Source organism: Metarhizium acridum (genome assembly GCF_019434415.1).
Source record: "Metarhizium acridum strain ARSEF 324 chromosome Unknown scaffold_13, whole genome shotgun sequence".
In the NCBI taxonomy this organism is placed as follows: Eukaryota; Fungi; Ascomycota; class Sordariomycetes; order Hypocreales; family Clavicipitaceae; genus Metarhizium; species Metarhizium acridum.
In genome coordinates this window covers 134,049-160,706 of record NW_027094016.1, presented here as the reverse complement: position 1 = coordinate 160,706, position 26,658 = coordinate 134,049, and the positions used below count along the sequence as shown (strand labels likewise).

Sequence of the window (26,658 nt, the reverse complement as noted above, 5' to 3'; positions counted from 1 at the left end):
GCGTCATGTTACATTTCCAACACCCAGCCAATAACCAATGCCATAGTTCTGCTTAGCCAGTTTTCTCCTTATGTTCTGCTGCATAAGCGTCATCGTCACAGGTGGCGGCGACTCCAGCAGTGGTTCTCTATTGTGGGCAATTGTCCCGTCGCAAGGGTCATCATCATTCAGGGTCCGGGAACACGTGAGTGTGCCTTGCATTGTATCACTTGAGCCGGAATCACAGTGACTTGACTTAAACTTGAGCTAAGTCTAGAGCCAGTGGCATAGTGCCTATACAAGGTGTAAACGTTTACTTCTCCCTGCTGAAATCTTTCATACCTTGCTCACGTTGGACAAGTCCATTTCTTCAACATGTCGCTTTTACCAGTCGTCGCAATCGTCGTCAGTCTCCTCTGCTATGCTGTTTATAGTAGCAACCTGAGAGAAAGCATACCTAGTGTCAGATGCTGGCCGTCATTCTTTCCCAAAGTCTTTGACCGGCTGAGTTACAATAGCCAGGCACCTCAACTCATCAAACATGGGTATCAAAAGGTATTCGATGCGAAACTACCGACAACGTCACGGGATAGAAACTTACAGCGCTACAGTTCCGAGATCAACCGTTTAAGCTGCTTAAAATGGACATGGACTTGGTCGTCATTCCACTCAAGTACGCCTCTGAACTGCGAGCGGTTACAAACGACAAGTTGGACCCCTTGACAGCGAGCTTTGATGACAATGCTGGCGCCGTTACGAGTATTCTTCTCGGGAGTGAACTCCACACACACGCTATACAACGGCGCTTGACTCCCAGGCTTCGTAGGCATTATCAAACCGGTCATTGGCCGAAGTCGTGCTAACATGACATAGCGAAAATCATCCCAATGATGATGGACGAGCTGAGGCTTGCCTTTGAGCAAGTTCTACCTATGCGGGATGGTGTGTATTTCCTCTCCTGTAAACATGTATTTATCTGGCAAGAACTGACAACCATGGGCTACTAGATGCTTGGATCCCAGTCAATCCGTACGAGATGGTTCTTCATCTAGCTACTCGTGCCGCGGCAAGGGTGTTTGTTGGAGAACCAACCTGCCGCGACGAGATTTTTCTCAAGACAACCGCTTCATACAGCCGCAACGTTTTCGATAGCATCTCCACCTCGCGCCGGTTCGGCAGCTTGCTGACATCCCTTTTTGGAACTTGGGTTCCCGAGGTAAGAGAGGCCCGCGGCCAATTGCAGTACATCCAACAGCTCCTCGGCACAGAGGTAAAGAGACGCAGAGAGTGCCCCAAAGAAGAGCACGATGACTTTTTGCAATGGTGCATGGACCTGGCAAGAACCGAGGAAGAATCACAACCAGAGGCCCTTGCCCATCGCACCCTTGGAATTTTGAGCATGGCCGTGGTCCATACAACTGCCATGGCCAGCACACATTTAATCTTTGATATGATTGCGGACCAGGACCTGACAGACAGCCTTCGAAAGGAACAGGCAACTGTGCTGAAAGAAGGTTGGATGGGCATTTCGCAGCAGTCAATGCTTGACATGAAGCATTTGGATAGCTTGATGAGAGAATCCCAGCGAATGAATCCAGTCGGAGAGTGTATGCACAGCTCCAACTCTATTACATGTATGAAACATGGCTAACCATCATCTCAGTCACTTTTAGGCGTGTTGTCCGGAAGCCTCTTACATTATCTGACGGATATCAACTAGAACGCGGTCAACAGATTGCGCTTCTTGCACGGTGTATTCACATGGATGAAGAAAACTTGCCTGATGCAGCTACGTTCAAGGCAGACCGGTGGCTCAAACAACAGAATTCCGCGCCGACTTCGTTTTCAAACAGCAGCACCGCCAACCTCAATTTTGGCCTAGGCCGATATGCCTGCCCCGGAAGATTCCTTGCTTCCGTACGTGATTCAAGCCTTGAAACTTCAAGTGTCCCGTTGCTTGAGCAAATTTCGTTTTGGCCAGCCTTGCTAATTTGAGAATTGGATTCACAGTATGCGATCAAAGCGATTATGAGCCGACTTCTACTTGAGTATGACTTTGAATTGCAGGGAGAAACCCCCTCAGGGCGTCCTCCCAATATGCTCCACGGAGACAGAATCTTTCCTCATCGCACGGCGGTTGTTCTCTTGCGCCGCCGCAACGCTGTAGCATCTAAAGCTTGAATCAGCACTGGTCCAGGACACACATATCACCAAAGTTAGAGAGTTGTAGCTATAGAACTAGAGATTGTCCAAGGAATAGTTGTTTTATTGATTTTAAAGTCATCTTGACATGTCAAGATGGGAGTATAAATTTGATAGGAAATTTCTGGGTTACATTTGCCGAGTGCGTTTTCAACTACGTCTGTGTCAGGTGAAAACAGAATGGACATCCAATCTCAGTGTCATCAGCCGATCAGTAGAACCTGCATATTCATGCATCGTAATGCTATTAAGTTCCGAGCCGTACTGCGCAGGTCCGCCGATGACGCCATCTAACAGACACAAGGGGTATTAGGTCGATTTTCCGTAGATAAAAAGACCCTGCTTCGTTCCAGCGGATGAGGTTCCACATCTTCCGTCTCAGGCTACTATTTTTGGGGTGTGGTATGTAGTATCCATGTATAATGATAAAGCCAAATACGTCCGCAGCTTAAGACCGGCGGGCGGCGGTTAGTGTCGTCGGTATTATCAGGTACTTTGCCACTTTGCAGGGAGGTATGCGAGTCATTGCTTGATGTGATCTCTTTTGAATAGTTGTAGCCGATCTGGATCGTTTTAGAGGGAATTTGCAATTGACATGTGGACGGATGACGTATCAGTTACATATGCTAGTACCAGGAGGAGCTCTGAGCAACATTCAAAGAGGCTCCTCGCGCACTTTTTCTTTGCATCATTGCACCAACAATACTCGGACAATCTGTTTCCAACTCCTCAGCCTTTTTCACCTCTTGTCTTCTGTGGGACTGCCCGAATATTACATAATGGCAACACAAACGGTAACGGCTGTTAGCCAAGATGTGACGGCAGATCCCTTGGATATCAAATACTGGTCGGATAACTTTATCCCACCACTGAAGTCTCTTCTACAGGCTACCGAGTCTTATTCCCGATCGGAAGAAGAAGCGCAGCTACGCATCTTGAAAGAAGATGTTCTGCCCAACCTTGGTCCTCGGCCGTCCAAAGCCGTTGGGCCCTCGCATCTGACTCAAAGTGGCTCTCCGCTTCAGCTCAGTCTCAATGCGTCATCCAGCAATTGCGTAAGGTATTGTTGGGAGATGTTGGGTGCCAGCGGAGGACATGGTCGTGATCCGTTGGCCATACAGGCCGCTCAAGATATCGTGGCTTCTGTTTCTGCCAAGTTTGGCTTCTCGACCAAATGGAGCAGCGCGTTGCTGTCCGCTTTTGCTGTAAAGCCAGACGAGGCTCAGCACATCATTGATATGCTGCCTCAGTGGTTGCAAAGCTTTGTGCCCGAAGGTGTTGAAGCTGCTCCTCTGAAGAGAATACCCTTCGCGCTGACCGCGTTCGACCTCAAGGGTTCTAACATATCAATGAAACTGTATGTTAATCCCAAGGCCAAGGAAATCATCACTGGTACTCCGGCAGCAGATGAGGTTTGGAAGGTTCTTCGGAACCTCACGCCAGCATTTAAACCCGAAGCAATTGACATGCTAGAGAAGTAAGTCTTGTGTCAACACAAACGTCCATGGTTGTAAACACAAATACTAACTTTGTTCAACAAGATTCTTCACTGGACTTCCTGAGCCGTCCCCGATCGAATTGGTAGGCATTGACTGTGTCGACGACGGCCATCTGTCTGATGCTAGGGTGAAGCTCTATATTCATACCCGAAGCAACTCGTTCAAGACTGTGCGCAAATATGTTAGCCTTGGAGGCAAGCTCAATGATGAAGAGACCAACAAGTATTTGGAGAAGCTTCAGCCGATCTGGCACCTCTTGCTTCAGCAACCAGAAGGCCCCGTTGACGACGATTTCGAAAAGCCGATTAACGATTCGTCCATGCTTTGCCAGAAATTGTACTTTAGCTTTGAGCTCCAGCCAGGCAGGGATTTTCCCAACGTCAAGACTTACTTGCCGACCTGGAACTATGTTCGAACCGACGAGGAAACCATTCGTAACTACCAGGAGATCTTCCAGATCTGCGGCCACCCGTGGGGTGAAGAAGGGAAATACAAGAAGATTTTCACAGACGCATTGTAAGTTGTTCTTTATTCCTCTCGGAGCACCATGTCGATCAAGATGTGCTACTGTACGCTGCAAGTCGCACAATGACTCACTATTGATGTTTTCACAGTGGCTCGCCCACACACGGTCGCAAGAAGCCGGTTCACTGCGACGCATCGTATATTTTCACAGAGAAAAAGGGCGTTTATCAGACATTGTATTATAGCCCTCCTCTTGGGGAAGAAGAAGAGTGAGGAAGTCCTCATGAGGACTCGAGTGCCGTCCTTGTTTAACGCATTTGTCTATCTTTAAATTACAGCTGCAAAAGATTTGAGTGTTTTGTACACACTAGTTTTAGGAGCGGCGCGTACAATGGGTGCAGGAATAGTTTAGAGTAATCGCGAAGTGTTGAGAAATCCAAGAGTGTTTATACGCAGAATTATGCCATATACTTCACAAACTAGTGTATAACACACTTCGGTCCGGCTACGGTGGACGGTGACTCTCTTCCCATTCGTGTCTTTCGCAACAACCTACTATAAGGCTAACGACCAGCCATACACCGGTGTAGGAGTTCCGCCAATCCAGACCATACTAAATGACTGATTGTTGGACGAAGGCGTCTACGCGCTACAAGGAATGGTATTCGGCAGTGTCGCGGCACTCTGGAATACGTCTGGTACTATCACTTGGTAGTGTTTGGGTGTGACGCTTTGAGGAAACGAAAAGCCACGTCTTCAAGCTGTGCAGTTGTATTGAGGCTGCCTGTCATATTCCTGAGACTAAGGCAGGCCATGAATTTCACATCCGACTAATACAGCAGCAGCTATCAATTCAAGTTGAGAGTGTCATTTCCACGCAGGATGCAAAGAGGTTGCACAGGGCGGGTATTATTGGAGATAAGAGCCCGCATGTCACAAGCCAGAGAGACATCGAGCCAAAAACATTGCCCACCGGCCAGGGGCCGCTGCCGCCGTTGCTGCATCCTTTTTGCTGCAGGGCTGCTCCCGGGCTGAACGGTCGAGCAATACCTGTCGTGCCACCGCGCCAGGTTAGGTCCCAGCTGGTAATACTGCAGACGAACGAGAAGGATTGTTTGTTTACCATTTCCATCACCCGACTCAGCGCAATTAGCATATCTATGCTGAACTGGGGGTGACACGTTATCAGAATGCTGGAACATGTGCGTGTGCGTAGTGCGTAATAGTCCACATCCGAATTCTCGTGCAGAACTGCACATCCCAATTCCGTATCAGACTTGCCAGCCCGCTAGGTCCGAATACGTTGGTAAACCAGAATTAGTGTTTGGTAGGAGTTTTTTGTCTTTGCTCCTTCTTTTGTTTAAATTTGAGCCCTTCCGTGGCGTTACAGTATCGACTGTCCTCTACTTCCAAATTCATTTTAGAAAACATTCCATTCAAAACAACAATTACAATGTCCCATCAAGCTTCCCTGACCAACAATCTGGACTTGAGGTACTGGATGCGTCACAGCGTCCCGCCGCTGCTCGCTCTCCTAAGAGCGGCAGGGTCATACTCGGATGCTGATCAAGGCAAACATATCCAATTTCTTTGCGATTATGTCCTTCCCAACTTTGGACCTCGCCCAACAGAGGCTTCCCCAAGCAGATCGCGGTTTACCCAGAGTGGTTTCCCTATGGATCTCAGCCTGAACCTAAACGCCGGGAAGCCAAAAGTGAGATATTGCTGGGAATTCTTAGGTCCAAATGGGCCGGAGGATAATGATATGTACGCTATAGGCGCTTTACGAAAATGCCTGGAATCTCTCGCCACTGAATTGGGATTTAGCACTCAATGGGCTGATGCTCTATTGGATGCCCTGGCTCCAACGCCTGAAGAAGCAACCACAACCCAGCAAAATATTCGACAGTGGCAAGCGAGTCTTTTGCCACCTGGTGTAGAGCCAAAGCCTGGAGCCAGGCTCCCCTTTGCAGCTCTAGCCTTTGGCCTAGATGGCCCCCGGACGGATACCAAGTTCTACATTAGTCCCCAAATCAAGGAGCTTGGGTCTGCCAAATCTATGAATGAGACTATATGGAATGTTGCACGTCATTTGGAGCCTCCGATTAGCCAGAACGCTATTAGGGCTGTTTCGGAGTACGTTGTCGTGCTATTATTGCGCACGTATTGGTGCATATTTTAACTTGAAGCAGATTCCTTCTCGAGCGTCCCGGCCCACCCTGTATGGACATGCTGTGCGTGGACCTCGTCAAAGAACAGAATTTACACCGTGCCAGATTCAAGATATACGTCCACACAACTAGCAATTCATTCAACACGGTGCGACAGTGTATAAGCCTAGGCGGCCGACGGCAGGACGAAGCAACGCTCAAGGGCCTAGAGGTTTTAAGAACTATATGGCACTTATTGCTCCAAGAGAAGGAAGAGGTTACAGATGACAACGAGAAACCAGTCAACGACCCTGCAGAGCTAGTTATGAAGCTCTTCTTCTGCATAGAGTTTACTCCTGGCGAAGATCTCCCAGATGTCAAGTTACACGTTCCCATCTTTAACTATTTAAAGAGCGATAGGGAAACTATAGAGAATCTTGAAAAGGTTTTCCTAAAATGCGGCCAAGAGTGGGCAGTAAATGGAAAATATAGAGAGGCCTTTGAACTTGCTTTGTAAGTTTTCCCTCTAATCACGCTCATTCAAGAGAGTTCTAAGGGGCGGAAACTAACACAACGAGCTCCAGCGGAGATCCCAGCACAGATCGTGAAGTGCCAATCCACGGCCACACATCATTCAGCTTTAATAACTCCGGGGTGTACCAGACTTTGTATTTCAGTGTACCAAGATGCCTAGAGTAACCTGGAAAAACAGAACTGTGCGTCATGAACTGTTAGGCTGACGGGCTGGATATCGTGGAAATCCCGGTGCTTTTTGCCAATTCCACGCGTACAGTGCTCTGAAAGCGCAAATAGAGCATATAGCACGATTTCAGTGCCCCGAAATATCATACAGGTGGAATTATGAACAATTTCTGGCAACAAGTGGTTTTCTCTGGAATCGGGCCACATAGACACATTCACAGGAGGTGCGGTTTAGTGTCTTGGGGTGAGGGTTAGGGTTAAGTCTAGTAACTATGTAGCTAGTTGGAGGAAGAAAACATGCTAGAGTACGTGCGGCTGCCGTGGTCTTAATACCAATGTGCCCCGTGTAGTCCACGTCATAGTAGCTACTCTTGGCAGCAGCCTCTGGATCTTGTGACGAGAGTCAAAAACAAAAAAACCTTTTTTTGTTCTTATCTTGGCAAAAGGTGCTGCAATACGTTTCTGTGCAGAGATGGCTTATTCCTTGGTAAGCACTTTAAACTCCACACGAGACATAACGACGAAGAACGGATCGCCATTTGCATCGTCTTTATAGCACTTCCTAAAGATAGATCCAAAAGTATTATTCTCTTTCGGCAAGTATCCTAGCAAACAGATGGTATTTAATGAGTAACAATCCGGATAGGTGATTCCATAGCCAACAACAAAAGCACCCAGCTTGCGAACTCGGTACAAACATTAAAATTTGAGGTGTCTTTGGGTCTTTGGGCACCATTGCAGAGCAGTGAACCCCAAAACTTGCGGGTAGGAATATTCGGTGCAAGTGCCAGGCAAATTCCTCATGGTTTGTCTTAATACTCGCTCCCACCATGGGCATGATTCCGTATTAAGACGTGAGAAATAACGCATGATGGCACCTGCAGCTTCCATGAGCATTGCAGAGAAATCGTATGTTGTTCTTTATCAGGGAACGGTATTGACAGGCTCAACCTCGAAGCAATCAATTAGTGAAACGTTATCAATGATGGCCACCAAAGGTCCCGAATACACGACAGAATGTAGAAGATTCGAACTGTCCACCCCGCTCTGATACTTCTATTACACTGCAAATGGGAAATCAAAGAGTAGTTTACCATGCTGCCAAATCGTCAAAAGCGGCGATATTTCCCGCCAGATTCAGTGGGCGTCTCCAGGATTCTGTCTCTATTTCAATCACTTTGCATATTCTCGCCAATCTTCATAAAATAAATAACATTTGAATTGACTATACTGATTCTATGGATTACTTCAACTCCAACATCTTCAGGATTGCTCGCATCTTCTCTCCACGGTTAGTACCATCTTCAAGATCTGTCAATTGTGCCTTGGCCTGCTGAAGCAAAGACTCAATCTTTTGTCGAGAGTAGGTAAAACTTCCTGTAGACTCTATGTATTCAACCGCGTACTGCTTCACCATGGGATCTTCGCTGCGCTGCTTTAAAATATTGAGCAGTCGAAGATCCCCTGGGCGCGATCGAATACTATGAATGATGGGATATGAGAATTTGCCTTCGGATATGTCTTCGCAGTAACCCTTATTTTTTGAATAGACGTCACTTTGCAAGTTTTGATAGTCGTCCCGAATCTGAAACAGGGTTCCGAGAGTCTCAACCAGCGGCAGATAATCACGTTTGCTGGAGCTTTCGCCCTGCATCAACCGGATCGCTAGGCGAAATAGGCCCCCGGTTTTATTTTGAATCATGCGCATGTACTCATCCTCGGTTGGGCAGTGGAGCGAGTCTCTCCAATGAAGCTCCATGCCCTGGCCGCGGTGTAGGTTGACTAGCTCCTCGGTGAAAATGGCATATGCACGAGGGTTCGTGAGCTGGTCCAGCTCTTTTTGGGCCATGAAGTAAGCGAGGTTGGCAGAGTTTATAGTCTGCGCAATGCCAAAGATGCTATGAGCAACGGGGACGCCCCGCCGTAGTTTGGACGAGTCTTGGATATCATCAATGCTGAAACTTGTCAGACACATTGTGGCAAAGCTTGGATGACGTTTTATGGAAACCTACAGCAACGAGGCATTATGGAGTAGATCGATTATGCGTTTTATCACACTAACCTTTTCCTCTGGGACACAAAGGAACTGGTTAAATGCATTCGTTAAGCCGCCACGGATATCTTTCCCTGGTGACTCTCGCAAATAATCCAGAGGTGCAGTCAGAACCTAGTGTGTGGTGAGCAACTCTTCTTTGTCATAAATTTCATTTCATAACAACCTTATCTTCCAGGTATGTAGTATTTCCATTGGAATGTGCACGGGTCGCTTGAGACCAACATGTTCCATCCTGAGATTGATGAATAGTTTCCACAGTGGTGGCCACCATTGTGTTCGAGCAGAGACAATCAAGTCTTTCGAGAGTATCAGGTCTAGTGAGCAAAGGAGCGCAGAACATGATTTGTCTCAGGCAGCATATGCGCGAGTGTGCATTTGATAAAGGAAGGATAGGGTTAGCTCCAAGTTCATCAACCAAGTACAACGAGGCCTTATCAGTGCAATATGAGCTCGCTATTCCCTCAAGATTGAGGTTGTATATGGCGCATCCGAATATGCAAAGAAATGGAGAGGTTACATGTGGCAATTATGACGGCATCTCCGTTCGCTTTCATTAGTCACAAGGCGTATCAAAGGGGATTGTTTTCCATCTGCCTGCATATGACCATGCAGTGCAACCGGCGGGATCCGATTTGCCAAGAAGTTGGTTTATTTTCTATCCTAGGCAAAATATCCACATTATGCAAGATGCATCAAATCCGGGACGTGAAGATAGCGTTTGCGATGGCGACATAGGCCATTCCCGGCGGCCGACAAGGCAGATGGTGTTTCTGTCGCCCCCTTTCACGTGCCGTACGGCGATCCCAAGATCAATCAAGTTTCGCAGTCCTTTGCTCGGCTCGGGACACTAGATACAGACAAACTCCGTAGGTTGAGTCGGCGAGCACGAAAGTGGCGAGACTCCAGAGGATGAGCGGGCTGCTGAGCCAGCCATATACCTCCGGCCAGTACTTCCAGCGAAGAAAGGCAAAGCCAACTGTGCAACATGAGCCGAGAAATCTGCTGAGCCTGAGGTGATGTCAGTCACATACTGTCACGGTTACACAAGTCTGCAAGACCCTTAACATACCATAGCGCCCAGGATGTTCCACGTGTGCTGTTTGGCGACTGATACATGGGCACCCGGGTGCCCAAATAGACTAGCGCACCCAGGTGCCCAAATTATGTCAGCACTCCTCTAGCGCTGGGACAGAACCTGTGCCCCAGCATGTTCCTGCAGCCACTGCACATTGCAGCGCCAATCAGATTGATGAAACATGGATCAGGCAGCATTCCCTGACGACGTTCTTCCACCCGAAGGCACATATGAATCACGCGAGTCCTTACTTGATGCTATCAATTCTTGGGCGAAACCTCGAGGGTACGCATTTACAACAGGGAAATCCCTCAAGACACCAAATGGCAGAGTCAGAGTAATATTCGCTTGTGATAGGAATAAACCTCCTCCAAGCCCTTCTACTGATCGAGTGCGACGCACTTCGAGCCGAAGAACTGGCTGCAAGTTTTCAGTTCTAGCCAAGCAATCGCTAGATGGTAGTACATGGGTCTTGAGCCATCGACCAGACATCGAATGTGCTAAACATAATCACGCGCCCAGCGATGATCCTTCTGCACACCCTGCCCACCGCAAGCTTGTGGGAAAAGATGCGGCGATCGTCTCCAAACTCGTGAAGTCTGGAACTGCCCCTCGAGAAATAAGGACCTACCTCCATAACCACTCAGAAACACTTGCAACTCAGCGGGATATATACAACCGGATTGCGGCAACCAGGAGAGATCTTCGCGAAGGCCAGAGCAGCATTCAAGCCCTAGTCGACCAATTAGATAACGAGGGCTTTTGGTGTCGCGTCCGCTTGGATGTAGACAATCGACTGACGGCTATCTTCTTTGCCCATCCTGACTCTGTGGCGTATTTACAATGCAACCCGGACGTATTATTGCTGGATTGTACCTACAAGACGAATAAACACGGTATGCCGCTACTCGACATGGTCGGAGTAGATTCTAGCCAGCGGTCGTTCTGTATCGCATTTGCATTTTTATCCGGTGAATCGGAAGAGGATTACTCTTGGGCGTTACAACATCTCAGGTCACTTTACCAGCGTGAACTTCCGTCAGTTGTCTTGACTGATCGATGCCTAGCTGCAATGAACGCTGCTGCACATTGGTTTCCAACGACCAAAGCGCTCCTCTGCCTCTGGCATGTCAACAAAGCGGTCCTCCAGCGCTGCCGGCCCTTTTTTGTGCAGAAAGAAAACGAAACCTCAGAGCGGGCAGAAAATGACACATGGGAAGAATTCTACACCTCCTGGCACTCGATTGTTGCTTCACCAAGTGAAAAGATATTTGACGAGCGCCTGGCCAAGTTTGAACTGAAGTATGGCGAAAAATATCCAGAGTGTGTAGGGTATATCAAGATGTATTGGCTCGAGCCGTACAAAGAGATGATCATTAAAGCATGGGTGGATATGCACTTGCATTTCGGCAATGTGGCCACCTCGAGGCAGGTGGCTTATACTATATGCAATTGACAAGACGCTAATGGAACGTTCCCAGGGCCGAGGGTATCCATTCACTGATGAAAGCACACATTAAGAAATCGAATTTGGACCTTTTCGACGTTTGGCAAGCCATGAAGCATGCCATCGCAAACCAACTCAAGGAACTTAAACATATTCGAGCTTCGCAACAGTTACGCACACCTCTAGATGTATCCGGGCTCATGTTCGAAGCAGTACGAGGTAGGGTTTCGCATGATGCTTTGCGCAAAGTCCAGGGGCAACGGCAGTTATGTCTACAAGAGCCACGTCAGATTCTATGTAGTCAGACTTTCACTTCGTCACATGGGTTGCCGTGCTCCCACACCCTCGAGAAGCTGGAAGAAGAAGCTCAGGGTCTTCTGTTAGAGCATTTTCACCCACATTGGCACTTAAAGCGAGGGGTGGCACTGCCAAAACCTGTTCTGGAACCTCGCCGGGCTGCAAACCAACTAAATAGGACTCAACCCTTAACGAGCACAAGACGCGAACCATCCGGTTTCGAGAGAATCCAGGGTAACAGAAAGGCTCCCACTTGCAGCGCATGCCACGTGGTAGGCCACATTATGACCTCGAGGTCCTGTCCGCTGAAGTTCAAGGGGTCGCCGGTAGTACCTCTGCCGGAAGCTCGAAGTTCAGTCACATTTTCAGGTGCCACGGCGGAAATGGCTCCTGCGGGTGTCTCTAAGGCCCCCCCGGAAATCGTGCCAACGACCCAGCAGTCGCAATGTTCAAATGCAGTGGCGGATGCCTTGGCAGAGATTGATCAACCCTCTTCCTTTGCAGCACGCATGCCACCCATCCGTTCATCTCCTCTCATGAGATTTAATACGTCGACTGACTTGGGGTCGCTTGCCACATCAAACAACGCGCCCGGCAGTCCGCCAATGTTGACCGTTGAAGGGCCAACGGTTGAGCAAGTCCAGTCTTTGTCTGGTGTCACCTTGGAAGAGCCGCGGTACGATTCCCCGGGTGCCATTTATGAGAGATATGTAGCTGCTAGAAATGCGTGGTACGCTGCGCAACCTGCTGGCAGCATCAAGACCAACCAGCAATATCGCAAAGCGATGGGGCTCCCACAAAGATACGACAAGCGGAGTTACGAGTGGTGCTTGGACTACAAACAAATGTCGAAGCATCGCGTCACTGCGACAGGGTCCAGAGAATGGACGAAAGAGGAAATGATGGCGTATCTAGACTGGAGCAACCAGGAAGATGAGCGGATTGAAGCCCAGGTCGCTCGGGAGATGGGTGATCATCCTTTGGCTAACAAGAGAAGAGGAATGAAAGAAATATGGAAGAGAATAGAGGTAGACAGTAATGAGCAACAAGCTTTGCACTCAGCGAATAGCGCGACGGAGGATTGCATTGTTGTCAAGTTGTAGATTAAACTGGAGAGAGTAACTAGTTGAAATGATCTTCCAGCCGGGTCTTGCGGGTCTGTCCCAGCGCTAGAGGAGTGCTGACATAATTTGGGCACCTGGGTGCGCTAGTCTATTTGGGCACCCGGGTGCCCATGTATCAGTCGCCGTGCTGTTTCTCTGCAGCAACTGGCACATGCCACCGATACTCAACGCCAGTTGGCATATAACGGCCCCCCATGAATAAGCCAGCGCAGGCCCTATTTCCAGGGCCAATGCAACATGACCAGTAAAGCATACCAAAGTTCCCAAAAGGAGAATCAAGGCTGCATGATCCGCAACCAAAGGAGAGTGACTCCACTCCATCCTTGCTGATCGGGCTGCAGTTGCCATGATGAAGACGTTTAGAGTCACACCCGCGGCGAAGACCGCCAGCTCAACCTTGTTGGAAGACGGATATACAATTGTATACACGAGTTCCCAGCCAATGTTGTTGCAAAGCGGAAGAAGAGCCATGCTGTATGTTTCTCCCTTTGTGGAGTGCCAGATCATCAAGGCGTAGTTCACGACCCAGCCGAGACCCATCAATGCAACAAATGTGTCTGCTAGCCATTGAATTTCCTGGTAGCCGGATGGGGCCTGCACGTTGTTGAATCCGTCCATGTCGTCAAGAGCCGCAGCGTCCAAGGGAAGAAGAAAAAAGTGAAAAAAAAAAGTTGGTTCACCAAGAGAATATGATGGACGCGAGCATTCTTTTTATACCCCTTGGAACCTGATGGTTAGGCCACAAAAGCCATAAAACTCTTGGCTATCTCTTCAGCTACTAAAACTCGACAAGTCCCCGTCTTAAAGCAATCATTATTACCCGCTCCCTTTCATCTACTTTATGTCCGCTTGATTTCAATACCTGGCTGTATACACAGCCTCTTGAGTACCTACTTCAAAGGTCGATTGGTGGCCACAATATTACGATTTTAACTTTTTCATCACTACTTCTCCATCAACCCGGCACATACCACTCACAAGTGCAACAATGGCTTGGTTCACAGGTCGCTTCATGGCTGGCGAAGTTGCAGCTATCTTGTCTGCATTTGCTCTTGGATACCTCGTCCAGAACAAATCCCACGACAAAAATATTCCATCTCAAACCGTCAAACATTATGGATATGAAAAAAGTCGTTCCATTGAGAGCAACAGAGAGGGTAGTGACAAGCTTCCTAGCTGTCCTTACGAATATCTCCTTGGCATCTACGGCCGTCATCATTTCGCGCCATTTGTAAAGGCGTTTAGTCCGACGTTGAAAAATGACGACCCTGAGAAGTACGCTCTCATCCTTGACATTATGGATGCTGTACACTTCTGCCTCATCTTGGTGGACGACATTTGCGACGACAGCACCAAGCGCAAGAACCAAACTACGGCTCACATGATCTACGGATCGTGTGAGACGGCCAACAGAGCGTACTTTGTACTCACAAAGATGATCAACAGAGCAATGCGAGAGCGGCCCGTTCTCGGTGTGGAATTGCTCAAGGCCCTGGAGCAGATGCTCGAGGGACAAGACCTATCCTTGGTTTGGCGCAGAGATGGGCTCAAAGCTTTTGGTTTCTCGGAGGAGGAGCGAGTCCCCATGTACAAAAACATGGCTCAACTGAAGACAGGGACACTTTTTGTACTTCTCGGAAGACTGCTCAACGATGGCGGCGACCAACTGGATGATTTATTCACTCGATTCGGGTATGGACAAACTGTTTTCTTTTATGTACTCGTTTTGCTCTTTTTTCACTAAGCTAATCGACTTTGCGACATAGTTGGTATGCGCAGCTGCAAAATGATTGCAAGAACATATATTCCGACGAGTACGCGATTAACAAGGGAGGTGTTGCGGAGGATCTGAGAAATGGCGAATTGTCTTTTCCTATTGTCATTGCTCTCAACGATAAACATACACAATATCGGATCGAAAAGGCGTTCCAGAGCCGCAACGAAGGCGATATTGAAAAGGCCCTGGCGGGGTTGCAGTCTCCCAGTGTGAAAAAGACTTGCCTGGAGGCGCTTCAGGATGCCGGCAAGGGGTTGGACAAGTTGGTGGCGGTCTGGGGACGACAGGAACAGATGAACAAAACGGCATAGATTTGTAAATACAACAAGTATCGTTTCATAGGACAGTATTAGCTCATAAATTAGGTAGACATGAATTTCAGGATAAATAATGCGTGCAAGCCAAACTTGCTTGAAAGTCGATTGTTGCGCACGTTGGCAAATACAACCAGCCTATACCTAGAGTGTAAAAACGGGTACCCGTGGGCACCCGTGGGTATCCAAGTTTTTCTTGGGTTATTCGTGGGCTACCTATTTTATTATATAGGTGGTTTAGGTATACCACGGGTAACCTAATATAAAGATAAGTACCCTATAAATACCTATAAACGTATAATAATATAATATAATAATATAAATTAAATAAATAAATTAATTATAATAATTAATTATAATAATTAATATTAACCCTTTAATATTTAATTATATTTATAATAATAAGTCTTAAGTTTAAAGTATAAAGTAATATTTAAAGTTATATAGGTCTTATTTAGGTACCTAAAAACACCTAATATTTTTAATAGATAGTTATAGGTACCCTATTTTCCCCCACGAATCCATTTGGGTCTTTTTTTCCTACCTATACCTTACCCAAAGCCCACGGGTAAGCAACCCACACGGGTACCCGTGGACCTTTTACACCCTACCTATACCCATGACAACTCTGTGTAGCCATTGCAATGAATGTTTAACGGGCTGATTAATTTGCTCTCTGACACCCAAATGTCACCACGCTTGTTCATGGCTGGGTCCTAAACCGTGTATATCAAGAGCATAAGCGTTTAGTCGTTTGGTTGACAACGACGGGCTAGGACAACAGCCGGTTTACTGAAAGCAGTAAAAACAAGTCCCGACTACTTCTCAATTCAGCCTCGGAGGAAACAACTATGCTCCTGTCTGCCTCATGCTCCATAATCGCGTCCTGTCCCACACACACCTCTACACAGCCATCAAAAAGCGGGACGATCTCGGGAACGATGGATCGCATTCAGAGCCATAGAGTAGAGTTGGGTTCAACTATTGAGCTAACTACTTGGATTTCTTCGTCTCCTTCCGGTCCCTTGTGCCGTCTCCGATCCCGATCAAGGAATCTCTCAGCGCCAGCGCGTCGGCACCGCCCGCGGCCGGACCGATGACCAAACTAACAAGAAACATCCTTGCCAGCAGTTTCCAGCTCATGTGTCTCCTGGTGGCCGAGAGTGCTTGGCAAAAGAGCCCCATTGCCAAGAAAAACCCACTGGAGGTGCCAGTCATTTCATTGATCTGCCGTAACCTAGCCTGTCTCTGGGCCGCCTGCGCACATGCTAGTTGCGAGCAATCGGGCACTCCGAGCAGACTGTTCATTACATGGAATGGGCCCCGGTCCGGAGACATGATGGTTGCTGCGAATGCCACCAGAAAAGCACCGACATGTGTTATGCCAGTGAGCCAGAAAGCCGTTCTTAGGACCCATTTCCGCTCTTGTCTTGATTGTGCGGCTGGAACACTCTTGGTCGGGGGCTGATGCAGGATCCAGACCGATACGATGGGCATAGCTGTCGAGAACCCAAAGCAGGAGGAAATGCAGCCCATTGCGGCAACGACCCTTCAAGATGGGATCGTGGTTAGCATTGCTGGCACCGGTGACACAAGGAACTGACCACTCTACATACCCAAAGCCGCCTACCAGCCCCTTGTGCGACACAGTCTCATGCAGGACTATCAAGACGAACCCCACGAGTTGACCAGTGTAGAGAACAAGATGAAGCACAAACCATGGCCAGTTAGACTGGAAGGATGCTGCTGACGTGCCCGTACAGATCTCAAGCCATGAAGGGGCGTCTGAATGACGTATCGGACGGCCAGAAGCATCCAGAGGCCATATTAAGCCGGCTGCATGCATGATCGGATATCCTTCACTTAACTTCCATGTAATTCCAGCAAGTCCCAGAAATACTTGCAGCATGCTGAATAGCCCGATGTGAGACGCCATCGCATCGACGAAAGGGATATACCGCACTTGCTTTCGAATCGGCAATAATGCAGGGACGGGCTTGGGCTGAAGACGTGTTGGCGTCATGAATCATGACGAGCTTTCCAGATGGTCTGTCGGTCTTTTTTTTGTATCTGGTTGAGTATTTTGTGTAATAAGGGGGTTGTAGACCACGGCGCAAATGGGGGTTGACATGAGGATCCCAGTCCATCTATTCCGTGTTGAATGCTTGCAATTTGTCTCCTTTCGGAAACATGATCCAGAGTGCACCGGCGGGTTTTTGACAACCTGCATGCCCTGCACATGGGTAGCTATCAACGAAATAGATATCGTGATCAGTGTTGTATCCAAGATATGCGGACTGCTTTAATGGTAAGCGCAGCCTGCAGCTCGCCTTTTGTGCGTACATCTAAACCCAATCAATATCACTTTGACGCTTCTGCCTATTATAGCGTGTTACCAGGGTTCTGGATGGCAAGGTTTTCCAGACAGTCGTACGGTTAGCGCCGGCATGCGCGCAAGTCATGCGTACTCCGTAGCTGGAGCCGATAACTCTTGTCATATTTCACATGAATGACCCGGATACCGTCACTTCATTACATAATGTGGTAATGTTGAGCAAATCCGTGGCATTGATTGTAACGCACAGTCATCCTATATTTGCACCAAATATCCCTGCGCCAGAAGGTGGCCTGAAAGGCTCATCAATAGGCGCACCCCTCCGAAGCTTTGTCGTATCATGCAGTCAATATCAGGAGAACAAGGGTCCAAGCAAAGACATCTTTAGTCCTGTTAACGTTGCATTGGATAACGCTAGCGATTCTTCTAAATTGTTGATGCGCTGTGGGTTAGTTGGTCAAGTCAGAGAAGACATGGGGATTCGCACTCGAGTAGAATCCATCTCATTCAACCTTCTTGATAGAAACCGTAGCGCCTCACAGCAAAGCATTGTCACAATGCCAAACGACTTCAACGTCATAATCGTTGGGGGGTCTGTGGCCGGGTTAGCGCTCGCTCACTGTCTACAACGGCTTGGTGTCTCGTTTACCATTCTTGAGCAGGGAGAAATCGCCCCCCAACTTGGAGCCTCGATTGGCATTCTGCCAAACGGAGGTCGCATTCTCGATCAGCTGGGTATTTTTGACAATATCGAGAAGGAGATTGAGCCCCTCGAGTTTGCGAGAATACGCTACCCAGATGACTTTTGGTTTGAAAGTCAATATCCCAAGGCATTGCACTCCAAGTAAGAATCATGTAGCACTAGACACGCGTGTATGTCATGAGTTGCTGATTATTTTCACCAACAGTTACCATTATCCTGTATCATTCTTAGAGAGACAAAGGTTTCTTCAAATATTATATGACACGCTCGAATCAAAGCATCACGTCCATACAGGGAAAAAGGTCCTGGCTGTGGAAAGCGGTTTGGACTGCGCCGTAGTCAAGACTTCGGACGGTGGCGAGTATAAAGCAGATCTTGTTGTCGGCGCCGACGGTGTGCACAGCGTGGTTCGATCCGAAATATGGAGATATTTGAAGGAAACTTCTCCAACATGCGCAACTGGGCAAGAAAATTCAGGTATGATGCGTTCATAAAGCCCTTGAATCACGTATTCCTAAGGCGGGAAGCACAGGTATCAAATACGAGTATTCCTGCATCTATGGACTTTCCCGAAATGTTCCTCACATGGAACTTGGGTCGCAGCTCAGTCGTTTGGATGATGGCGTTTCAATACACGTCTTTACCGGCAAGCAATCCAAGTTCTTCTGGTTTGCCATGGTCAAGACACCACAAGCCGGGTGCGCCGGACAGGGCGCTTGTTCGGACCATGCAGCAAGACAGATCTGTGACAGTATGCGCTCCAAGAAATTATCCGATGTCCTAACATTCGGTGATGTATGGTCCAGATGCACAATATACAAGATGACGCCGTTGGAGGAGGGGGTTTTCAAGCAGTGGAATTACGGCCGCATGTTGTGTATTGGCGACGCTATCCGCAAGGTATGCCCCAGACTTGATTTTGAACATGTCCGCTGGTGCAAAATCACCTTGACATTATCTAGGGCATAAAATACCCGACTACGAGACTGACGAGCCGCAGATGTGCCCTAACATAGGGCAGGGTGCCAATATGGCCATAGAAGATGCCGCTAGGCTGGCAAATCTTATTCACAAAAGACTGCCATTGGGGAGACTTTCCGCAATAGAAATTGATTCCATGCTTCAGGAATTCACTGCGGCCCAGAAACCTCGTACAAATAGTATTTGTGCGCAATCAGAGTTTCTGGTCCGTATGCACGCGAACCAGGGCATTGGAAGAAAGCTTCTCGGCCGATACGTCATCCCATTTTTAAACGACGCGCCGGCTGGTCTGTCCGGGCTTTCTATAAATAACGCGGCAAAGCTGGAATTCGTCGATCTGCCCACCAGGTCGCTCGGGGGTGCATGGGAAGCGTCCTGGGAATCTGTTCTACGGATTCTCACTGGCTTGCGACCCAAAATAGGGATACACTACTCCGTATATGTGCTTGCACTTTCGCTTGCAACATATTTTCTTCTATAGAGTAGTAGAGTGTGCGTGGCACTTTAGTAAATATTGAATTTTGCTATGGAATTAGACACAATATGGACCACAATAAGAAGTCACTGTGAGAATTATTGGTCTACTATACTAGCCTTACCCAGTTGGCATTGAAATTTACAATTATAATACCAAGTTTAGGATGGGTGAAAAGTCGGTTCGTTTTGTTAATAACTCTTAACGTAACGCCGGTTAACATTTTGTTGTCAGATGTAAGTACGGTGTGATATGTCTTTGACCTCGGGAAGGCTCGACGTAAGATAGGACCAAAGCAGAGTCTGGTACCTTTACGATTCTTGCCTCTCTGTACCTTTTCAAACAACTCGATGGGATATGTACGTAGATGGAAGTATGTTTTCCCAACAGTACCAACCTTGACAGTGTAACGCACCATTTAATCGTAGCACCAGATCCACTTTCGAACCCGACATTGCCGCTGATGACACGGCAGAAAATCCACACCTGCTGGACTATATCAATTCTCTTAAAGCCTGGTATGTTCGCTTGCCAGAGTGGTATGGTCTCCGTCAACCGTAATCCCTTTTCCTCGATTTATCTGTCCTACCTGCTCCAATATGCATTATAGTAACTCAACCCAATCTCTTCTGGGCAATGTTGTATCAACGTTTTACCACTCATCAGTTTACAATGTTCCTGCGAGACAAGTCATAATTGCTATTCTTGTCCTGGCAATATGCGCTTCATTGTACTGGAAACCTTCTGTCGGCGTCGACGCACCATTTGTAGGGTTCCGCTCATCATGGGAGCCGCGGTTCTTGGCTCAGATACGCTACACTTTCAGCGCTGCGTCAATGATACATGAAGGTTATACGAAGGTGTGCAGGGCTAACAATTGGTACTTGTTCCCAGGCACATCAAGTTTCTAACGATTCTCAACAGTATCACGACTCCCTATTCCAGATTTCACGGTATGATGGGGATGTGCTTATCTTATCCCGAAACTATTTAGACGACCTTCACAATAGACCACCCCAGGAGCTAAGCGCAATCTATGGATTAATACAGGTACGAAGGGAGCCACGCGAACGATGCCTTTCTAATCTACAAGAACGCAATCTCACCACCCGCTGAATTAGAACTTTGGTGGCCATTACAGTGGTATCGGATTGCTGGGGAAGCACGACGTCGGCATCCGCGCGCTTCAGGTACATGTTAAAGCCGATGAATTGTGACTGCACCCGTGCTAAGCTTTGACAGCTGAAAATCACGCCAAATCTTGCCAAGCTATGCGATGATATGAAAGATGAGCTGGAGTACTCTCTACGAACTGATTTGCCTCCCTGTCACGGTACTTTTTCCCCCCCTCCGATCCGAAAAATAAGAAAGCTGACGCACCGGTGATATTTTGCATAGATTGGACCTCAGTGCCGATTCAGCCGTTCATTCTGAGAGTGGTTGAGCGAATAGTACACCGAGCCTTTGTGGGATTGCCGCTATGTCGGGATCCAGAATGGCTCAAAGCGGCGTTTGGACATGCTGACAATGGTAAGACCTCTATACAAGTAAGCTGTAAACGTGCTGACCCGGTTCGGCTGGTAGTAACGATGACACAAATCGCCATGAGATCCGTTCCTTGCTTTATTCGACCGCTTTTGGACCTTGTTCTCCCATTCTCCTGGAAGTACAAAGCATACCTCCGCGCAGGAAAGAAGGTACTCATACCCGAGGTGGAACGTCGGCGAGACCTCGAAAAGAGCGGTGTTGATTATGTGAAACCCAATGACTTGCTGCAATCCATGCTAGAAATGACGAGTCCCGACGACAAAGAGGGCCAACCCGATACTCTGGCGGAGCTGATGATCACCATGACTGCCATCGCCGGCCACAGCACGGCGGCATCTGGATCCCATGTGCTTTTCGATCTCGTCTCTCGCCCCGAGTATGTTGACTTGCTACGTGAAGAGGCTCAAACAACCTTGAAAAACAGCGAGATGCGCTTCACAAAGCAGTCCTTGTCCGGCTTGCGCAAAATGGACAGCTTCCTGAGAGAGTCAGCAGTCCCCGTACCTGCCATGGGCCGTGTTCTTTACGACGACGCCTTTCGAACCACAGAAGCTAACAAATGATAGATCTCAGAGGCATAACCCCCTTTCTCTGTGTATGTTTTTGCCAGCCCCCGGCATGGCTCGCCATCATAACTTGGGTTCTAATACAGCTTGCCACTAGTGGGATTTCTTCGCGTTGTAAAAGCGCCGGCCGGCATCACTCTCCAAGACGGCACCCACGTCCCATGTGGCACGCAGCTCTGCATTACGCCGCACTCCATCTCCAGCGATCCAACGGTACTAGAAGACGCCGAGTCTTTCAACGGCCTTCGTTACTATGAGCAGCGCCGCCAGGACCCAAGCCAGGAAAATAAACACCAGTACGCCACCACGGACAAGATTCACTTGCATTTCGGTTATGGCAAGTGGGCTTGTCCGGGACGTTTTATGGCTTCCGACATGCTAAAGATGATTGTCGCCACGCTTTTGCTCCGCTATGACATCAAGTATCCGGAGGGCGCAACGAGGCCGACAAATGGATATATTCATGAGTTTCCATTCATGAACATCTACACGCCGCTCATGATGAAGAGAAGGGATGAAATGCCAGTCGTATAGCCGCTACACTTGTCTGTTGACCAAGTATACCAGAAAATATATATACGAAGACAACATAGCACTTGACGATCTCATCAATATTATTCTTATTCTTGCCATGGATGTTTCGACGCTCTACGAAGCCTGGGCTATGGCGTGATTTTGCTACTCTAGTTACTTGTCAATGGAACATGCGGGTACTAATTGCAGCACAATCAAGGCGCGTTCTTTTTGTGGTAGACCCCGTATGGCCAATGCCTCGAGTAATGATAAGAACATAAATGCATCCAACTTTTCTTGTTTGATTCTTCACAGCCACGAGTCAATTTGTAGAACATTAACAAAAGTTGGTTCCAGTTGCTAGCATGACGCTTTAACTCAACTCTCAACCCTGCAACAGTGATCAAGTGTGGCTCGTCATCGTGCTCGACCAGCCTTGCCAGGGTAGGATCCCAATGGAACGTCTATCGCAAGAACCAACCCCTTATATAGCAAGGACGTTTCGGATTCCGAAGGGAAATGGCACGAAAAGAATGCCGAGCTTGTACTTGTCCATTACAGCCAAGATGTATCACGAGCCATCAAAGAGCTTGTGCTGTTGTGCCATGCCGTTATTTGTATTGCTTCTAACAATGATTTCTCCCTCCGAGGTCCAGAAGGACATTCCAATATCATGAACATGGTGATTGTCTGCCAGGAACGCCGTTGTACACCGGGTAGTATCCTCTGTTGAGTGGATCAAATTCGAGGTTTCTTTCAACAGTCTAAACGTGGCACAAAATATCTCTCATAGTCTTGGACTTGTGAGCGATGGCCTTCAATTCAGCTGCATGAGTCATTGGGGCCTAAAGATGTCTTCCTTATCGACCAAGGTAGCCGTCCTTCTAAGGGCTACTGGGTATATTCTGGCCTTCATGAAGGGAGGCATGGCACGCCAGCTAACGCCACGAGTCGCTGGCGAAAAGGTGTGTATTTACTCGTCCAAGAATGTATGTATGACTGAGCGGATACCAGGCCGACGGCCGATCTAAATTAATTCTTTATTAACGCATCAATCACTTCGTCATAAGCTGTGATAATAGCTCTGTAGAGTTCGTCCGGGTCACCAGAGGGAGTTCCAATGGTCAGCCTTGCTGTGTCTCCAAACATTATGGACCGCATCTTCAGGCAAAGTGGCTTCACCACATCAAATATGTCCGGAAACTCGTCCATAACCCGTTCAAGCCCATTTATGGTCATATGACCCACTTTAGCATCCGCAATATGCTCAAAGGTGCCCATCTCCCATTTCCGTAAGATGCTGTCCCTAGGCGGCTCCTTCTTGCCACCAAATCCATTGTTCCATGATTGGCGCGCACACATCCAAAGTAGGACATAGAAGAACGACTCAAGGTCATGACGGTAGGTGTGATCGGCCGTCCGTAGCACTTCGATTGCCATGAACTGCATCGTGCCAGTTTGGTGCCGCGCTCCGCTTGGGCCACTGTCTCTCACTTTCGCCAGGTCAAGGTCAATGAGCATGCCCTTAAAGCCATCCGCCGTCTCGGGGTTTGTAATAATAATGTTATTAGAGGAAATATCGCGATGTAGGATGTTGCCAGCGGTGTAGAGAGACTGGTGTGCCCTGGTCGCGTCTCGCATTGACTCTAGCAGTTCCTTGATCGTCTTAAAGTCACTAATTACACGGCCGGCTGGTGAGACGACGAGGCAGGAATAAATCCTATTCTCCCACAGGTCCTCGCCAGGCATATATAAGCTGGGCTTAGCCTTGCCGATCGACAACTGGTCGTTAAATTCTGTGGATAGCTCTGACTTTTGACTGTTGGGCCGCCGCTTCTTGGATCCTAACGTATTATCGGACGCGTCATCGTCGGATGATCTGCGCTTGTGATCCGACGTGTGGGTGCTTGCGGTGGCCGACGGCAGATCTTCAGAAAAATTGGCCTCATTACGGAACCTGTGATGCTTCGGAAACTCCAGTCCATCCCGTAGCTCTGCAATGGTGGTGATCTGGCGATGCGCTACCACTCTGGCCACTCCTTTGACGCCCCGTTGTTCAGCCAACTTTAGTTGTTCCGCCTCTAGCTTCCGCTTATCCGATGCCCACGAGAACTTCGCGACCTGGCTGTTTTGGGCCTCGTGGCACGTAGTTCCGCGACACACGATGGCCCGCTGTCTGACCATCGCCTTGTCCAACCTAATCCTCATCTCATTGCCGCTCGCGTCGTCCAGTGTGACATGACGATACGCATCCCCTCGCTCAATGAACGTGTCAAGGCCCATCATATCGTCATCCATTGTAGCATACCCCACAAGAGCACGCGCAAACTTATCCGGCTCGTCGTGAATGTCGAATGGCCCCGAGCTGTACGGCCCAGAGCGGTCGAAGACCCAGAGCTCCATCGTGGAAGCGCAGAGTGAGAATGCGTGGATAAATCGGCGTGTCGGCTGGTCGGCGAAGACGCCTCGCACATAGCGCGCGAGCTGGAGGAGAGTCGCCTTGAACCTGCCCGTGTCGTTTGACTTCTTTTGTTCTCCAACTACGAGGACGTGTTTATACTTAAAGGTGTCGTCCGCGTTCGTGGCTAGTGTTTGCAAGAAAACATCCATCTGGCCTTTCCGTTCGTTAAACTGGTTGGCGGTTCTAGTGGTATGAAGCTTGTGTGGTGCATCGGCTAAGAAGCGCTCTTCAAGTGAGCAAAGCCAGTCCCAAACGGGTCTTTCGTCGGTAGCGGAGGGAAATTCTGTCCATTTCTTTCCGTCGTGTGCTGTCATCATCGCCCGCAGCATCGCTTTCTGTTCTTGGCGCCAGGACTTGGGATCAAAAAACTTGTCGCAGAATCCCTTCACATTGCGAAAGGTGCAGTTTTTAATTTCCTCGAAGAGCCCCCTTTCAACAATGTCGCGCGTTTCGCTATCGGCAAGTCGACTCAAGCTGGTCTTGACAGGTGTTCCTTTGAATGATGGGGCGATGCTGGACGGAGGGGGTGTGAGTGGACTGAGTCTTTCGATGAGGTTGAGGACCGCATCCCAGATGTCGACATCAGGAGATTTGTCAAGAACATGGCAGACGAGAGGGCGGAAGTGCTCAAGCTTCAACCCACCTCCTCGCACATGCTGCTGTATGGAGAACAGTTTTACTGCCACGTTGCCGCTCCCATCTGGCGACGGAAGGCTGAAAGCTGCCGGAGAGGCGATTAAAGGTCCTAGAATGTTCGCAACATCTTCCTGCCGTGGAATATCGGATTTGTGGAGGTCACATAGTTTCTCTCGCTGATTATCTAGCGCATCATTGAGCGGGCGGTCCGATATAATCTTGATTTGTTGCTCCATAAGGGTCATGTGGAGAAGGGGTAGAAGCAAATTGCTTCCTGGGGCGGAGAGAGGGATGGAAGTGAGATGTAAACAAAAGACTTGTGGTGACAAAAGGAGCGCGACGCGATCAGTCACGTGAGCTGACCGCGGCTGGCGTTGGAATAGAACACAAAATGTCCTGAACGTCTCAGTAGAGACGATCTATTATTCTTTGTCATAAATATCAGCTTCAGCCATGGGAACTTCTAGTGAAATATAGTTTTGTGCTGGAGTAATTTGCCTTTATTGCCAAAGCTGGCAAGCAAGGATTTAAGCGCCCTAGAGGAGCGTGAACTAAGAATAATGACCTAGCGTATAGTCGCACATTCTGTTGGAATATCCATAACTTAATATCACGTGTAACATCATGTGTAGACCCGCAATTGGGTGACATCACGGATAGATATTGTTCGATTTCCACAACCAATTACAGTCACTTCGGCTGGATTGGTAGGTGGGGTGTACATTAGGGCTCGTACCGCCCACAATGTGTACCGGTGTAACTTGTACTTTACATCCCACATAACGGGACAATACATACAGTTGCAACAGATATCGTGAATACCAACGCTCCCCCTTTTCCTCCCTTGAATAGCAGATAGACTTAAATTGACTTTTATTACTACCTCTATTGCAGTACTCCATTATCACTTTAACGATCCAACACATTCCTTCGCACCTTTTCTCTACGGCTTTGCACAAGTCTGTAGTGCCAACCCGTCGTGTGAATGTTAGATTCAGCTTATGCGCTGTAGACTTAGTTTTTTGCGTCTAGCTCAGGACCCATTCATTGAACTGTAATAAATTACGAAGAGTTAAAATTTTAGGACTGAGAATCAGAAGCTGCGGAGGAGCAACAAGCGTCCTCAGGGTTACCGGCAACTTAGCGGGGAGGGTGCCTAGCCTCAGTTCAATCCAAAGGAGATTTAAAGTCTAGACATGCATTTGCCATTTGCTATCTAGTCCTATTTGCCCTTCGTATCCACGCAGCCGAACTTACTCTTCTCCCTCTCCCATGTAACGTGATTAAATTTTCTAATTATTAAGTCTTTCGTCTCCTTAATTACTTATTCCCCACGTAATTAATCGTATAATA

At 48.3% G+C, this 26,658-nt stretch overlaps 10 protein-coding genes across 12 annotated transcripts; 7 read left to right on the top strand and 3 right to left on the bottom strand.

The window, feature by feature from the left end:
• The first annotated feature begins 261 nt into the window (after positions 1 to 261).
• J3458_002679 (uncharacterized protein) lies at positions 262 to 2,321 on the top strand. 3 transcript variants are annotated; one of them, XM_066117298.1, is made up of 5 exons: positions 262 to 534; positions 591 to 801; positions 853 to 921; positions 987 to 1,586; positions 1,643 to 2,321. In XM_066117298.1, exons 1-5 carry the CDS (start codon positions 355 to 357, stop codon positions 1,972 to 1,974), a joined length of 1,392 nt encoding a protein of 463 aa, XP_065977081.1. In that variant the 5' UTR covers positions 262 to 354; the 3' UTR covers positions 1,975 to 2,321. The 3 variants fall into 3 exon arrangements, with proteins under 3 accessions (XP_065977081.1, XP_065977082.1, XP_065977080.1); XM_066117297.1 differs by having other exon boundaries at positions 286 to 801; positions 1,643 to 1,896; positions 1,990 to 2,321; XM_066117299.1 differs by having other exon boundaries at positions 591 to 1,586; positions 1,643 to 1,896; positions 1,990 to 2,308.
• A 598-nt stretch (positions 2,322 to 2,919) lies between these two features.
• Positions 2,920 to 4,753, top strand: J3458_002678 (uncharacterized protein). The gene is made up of 3 exons (XM_007815092.2): positions 2,920 to 3,658; positions 3,723 to 4,196; positions 4,295 to 4,753. Exons 1-3 carry the CDS (start codon positions 2,961 to 2,963, stop codon positions 4,416 to 4,418), a joined length of 1,296 nt encoding a protein of 431 aa, XP_007813283.2. The 5' UTR covers positions 2,920 to 2,960; the 3' UTR covers positions 4,419 to 4,753.
• An 845-nt stretch (positions 4,754 to 5,598) lies between these two features.
• On the top strand, positions 5,599 to 6,812 carry J3458_002677 (uncharacterized protein; the record flags this gene model as incomplete). Its single annotated transcript, XM_007815091.2, has 2 exons — positions 5,599 to 6,281; positions 6,338 to 6,812. The coding sequence occupies 2 exons, from the start codon at positions 5,599 to 5,601 to the stop codon at positions 6,810 to 6,812; spliced, it is 1,158 nt and encodes a 385-aa protein (XP_007813282.2).
• Positions 6,813 to 8,240: 1,428 nt separating this feature from the next.
• On the bottom strand, positions 8,241 to 8,972 carry J3458_002676 (uncharacterized protein; the record flags this gene model as incomplete). The annotated part of the gene is made up of 1 exon (XM_007815090.2): positions 8,241 to 8,972. The coding sequence occupies one exon, from the start codon at positions 8,970 to 8,972 to the stop codon at positions 8,241 to 8,243; it is 732 nt and encodes a 243-aa protein (XP_007813281.2).
• A 4,188-nt stretch (positions 8,973 to 13,160) lies between these two features.
• J3458_002675 (uncharacterized protein) lies at positions 13,161 to 13,614 on the bottom strand (the record flags this gene model as incomplete). The annotated part of the gene is made up of 2 exons (XM_066117296.1): positions 13,161 to 13,211; positions 13,252 to 13,614. The coding sequence occupies 2 exons, from the start codon at positions 13,612 to 13,614 to the stop codon at positions 13,161 to 13,163; spliced, it is 414 nt and encodes a 137-aa protein (XP_065977079.1).
• A 370-nt stretch (positions 13,615 to 13,984) lies between these two features.
• Positions 13,985 to 15,168, top strand: J3458_002674 (uncharacterized protein; the record flags this gene model as incomplete). The annotated part of the gene is made up of 2 exons (XM_007815088.2): positions 13,985 to 14,688; positions 14,763 to 15,168. The coding sequence occupies 2 exons, from the start codon at positions 13,985 to 13,987 to the stop codon at positions 15,082 to 15,084; spliced, it is 1,026 nt and encodes a 341-aa protein (XP_007813279.2). The 3' UTR covers positions 15,085 to 15,168.
• Positions 15,169 to 17,962: 2,794 nt separating this feature from the next.
• Positions 17,963 to 19,587, top strand: J3458_002673 (uncharacterized protein; the record flags this gene model as incomplete). Its single annotated transcript, XM_066117295.1, has 4 exons — positions 17,963 to 18,266; positions 18,331 to 18,602; positions 18,658 to 19,025; positions 19,126 to 19,587. The coding sequence occupies exons 1-4, from the start codon at positions 17,980 to 17,982 to the stop codon at positions 19,585 to 19,587; spliced, it is 1,389 nt and encodes a 462-aa protein (XP_065977078.1). The 5' UTR covers positions 17,963 to 17,979.
• A 593-nt stretch (positions 19,588 to 20,180) lies between these two features.
• On the top strand, positions 20,181 to 20,798 carry J3458_002672 (uncharacterized protein; the record flags this gene model as incomplete). Its single annotated transcript, XM_066117294.1, has 3 exons — positions 20,181 to 20,441; positions 20,506 to 20,631; positions 20,703 to 20,798. 3 exons carry the CDS (start codon positions 20,181 to 20,183, stop codon positions 20,796 to 20,798), a joined length of 483 nt encoding a protein of 160 aa, XP_065977077.1.
• Positions 20,799 to 21,185: 387 nt separating this feature from the next.
• Positions 21,186 to 22,229, top strand: J3458_002671 (uncharacterized protein; the record flags this gene model as incomplete). The annotated part of the gene is made up of 3 exons (XM_066117293.1): positions 21,186 to 21,616; positions 21,696 to 21,724; positions 21,793 to 22,229. The coding sequence occupies 3 exons, from the start codon at positions 21,186 to 21,188 to the stop codon at positions 22,227 to 22,229; spliced, it is 897 nt and encodes a 298-aa protein (XP_065977076.1).
• On the bottom strand, positions 21,793 to 25,813 carry J3458_002670 (uncharacterized protein). The gene has a single exon (XM_007815087.2). It carries the CDS (start codon positions 25,548 to 25,550, stop codon positions 23,241 to 23,243), a length of 2,310 nt encoding a protein of 769 aa, XP_007813278.2. The 5' UTR covers positions 25,551 to 25,813; the 3' UTR covers positions 21,793 to 23,240.
• Between the last annotated feature and the right edge of the window lie 845 nt (positions 25,814 to 26,658).

Excerpts from the sequence above, each read along its gene's own strand:
- J3458_002679 (XM_066117298.1), top strand. The coding sequence starts at position 355 with ATGTCGCTTTTACCAGTCGTCGCAATCGTCGTCAGTCTCCTCTGCTAT. Across the intron at positions 535-590 it reads TCAAACATGGGTATCAAAAG|TTCCGAGATCAACCGTTTAA; the intron begins GTATTCGATGCG and ends ACAGCGCTACAG. Across the intron at positions 922-986 it reads AGTTCTACCTATGCGGGATG|ATGCTTGGATCCCAGTCAAT; the intron begins GTGTGTATTTCC and ends ATGGGCTACTAG.
- J3458_002678 (XM_007815092.2), top strand. The coding sequence starts at position 2,961 with ATGGCAACACAAACGGTAACGGCTGTTAGCCAAGATGTGACGGCAGAT. Across the intron at positions 3,659-3,722 it reads GCAATTGACATGCTAGAGAA|ATTCTTCACTGGACTTCCTG; the intron begins GTAAGTCTTGTG and ends TTGTTCAACAAG. Across the intron at positions 4,197-4,294 it reads AAGATTTTCACAGACGCATT|TGGCTCGCCCACACACGGTC; the intron begins GTAAGTTGTTCT and ends ATGTTTTCACAG.
- J3458_002670 (XM_007815087.2), bottom strand. The coding sequence starts at position 25,550 with ATGACCCTTATGGAGCAACAAATCAAGATTATATCGGACCGCCCGCTC.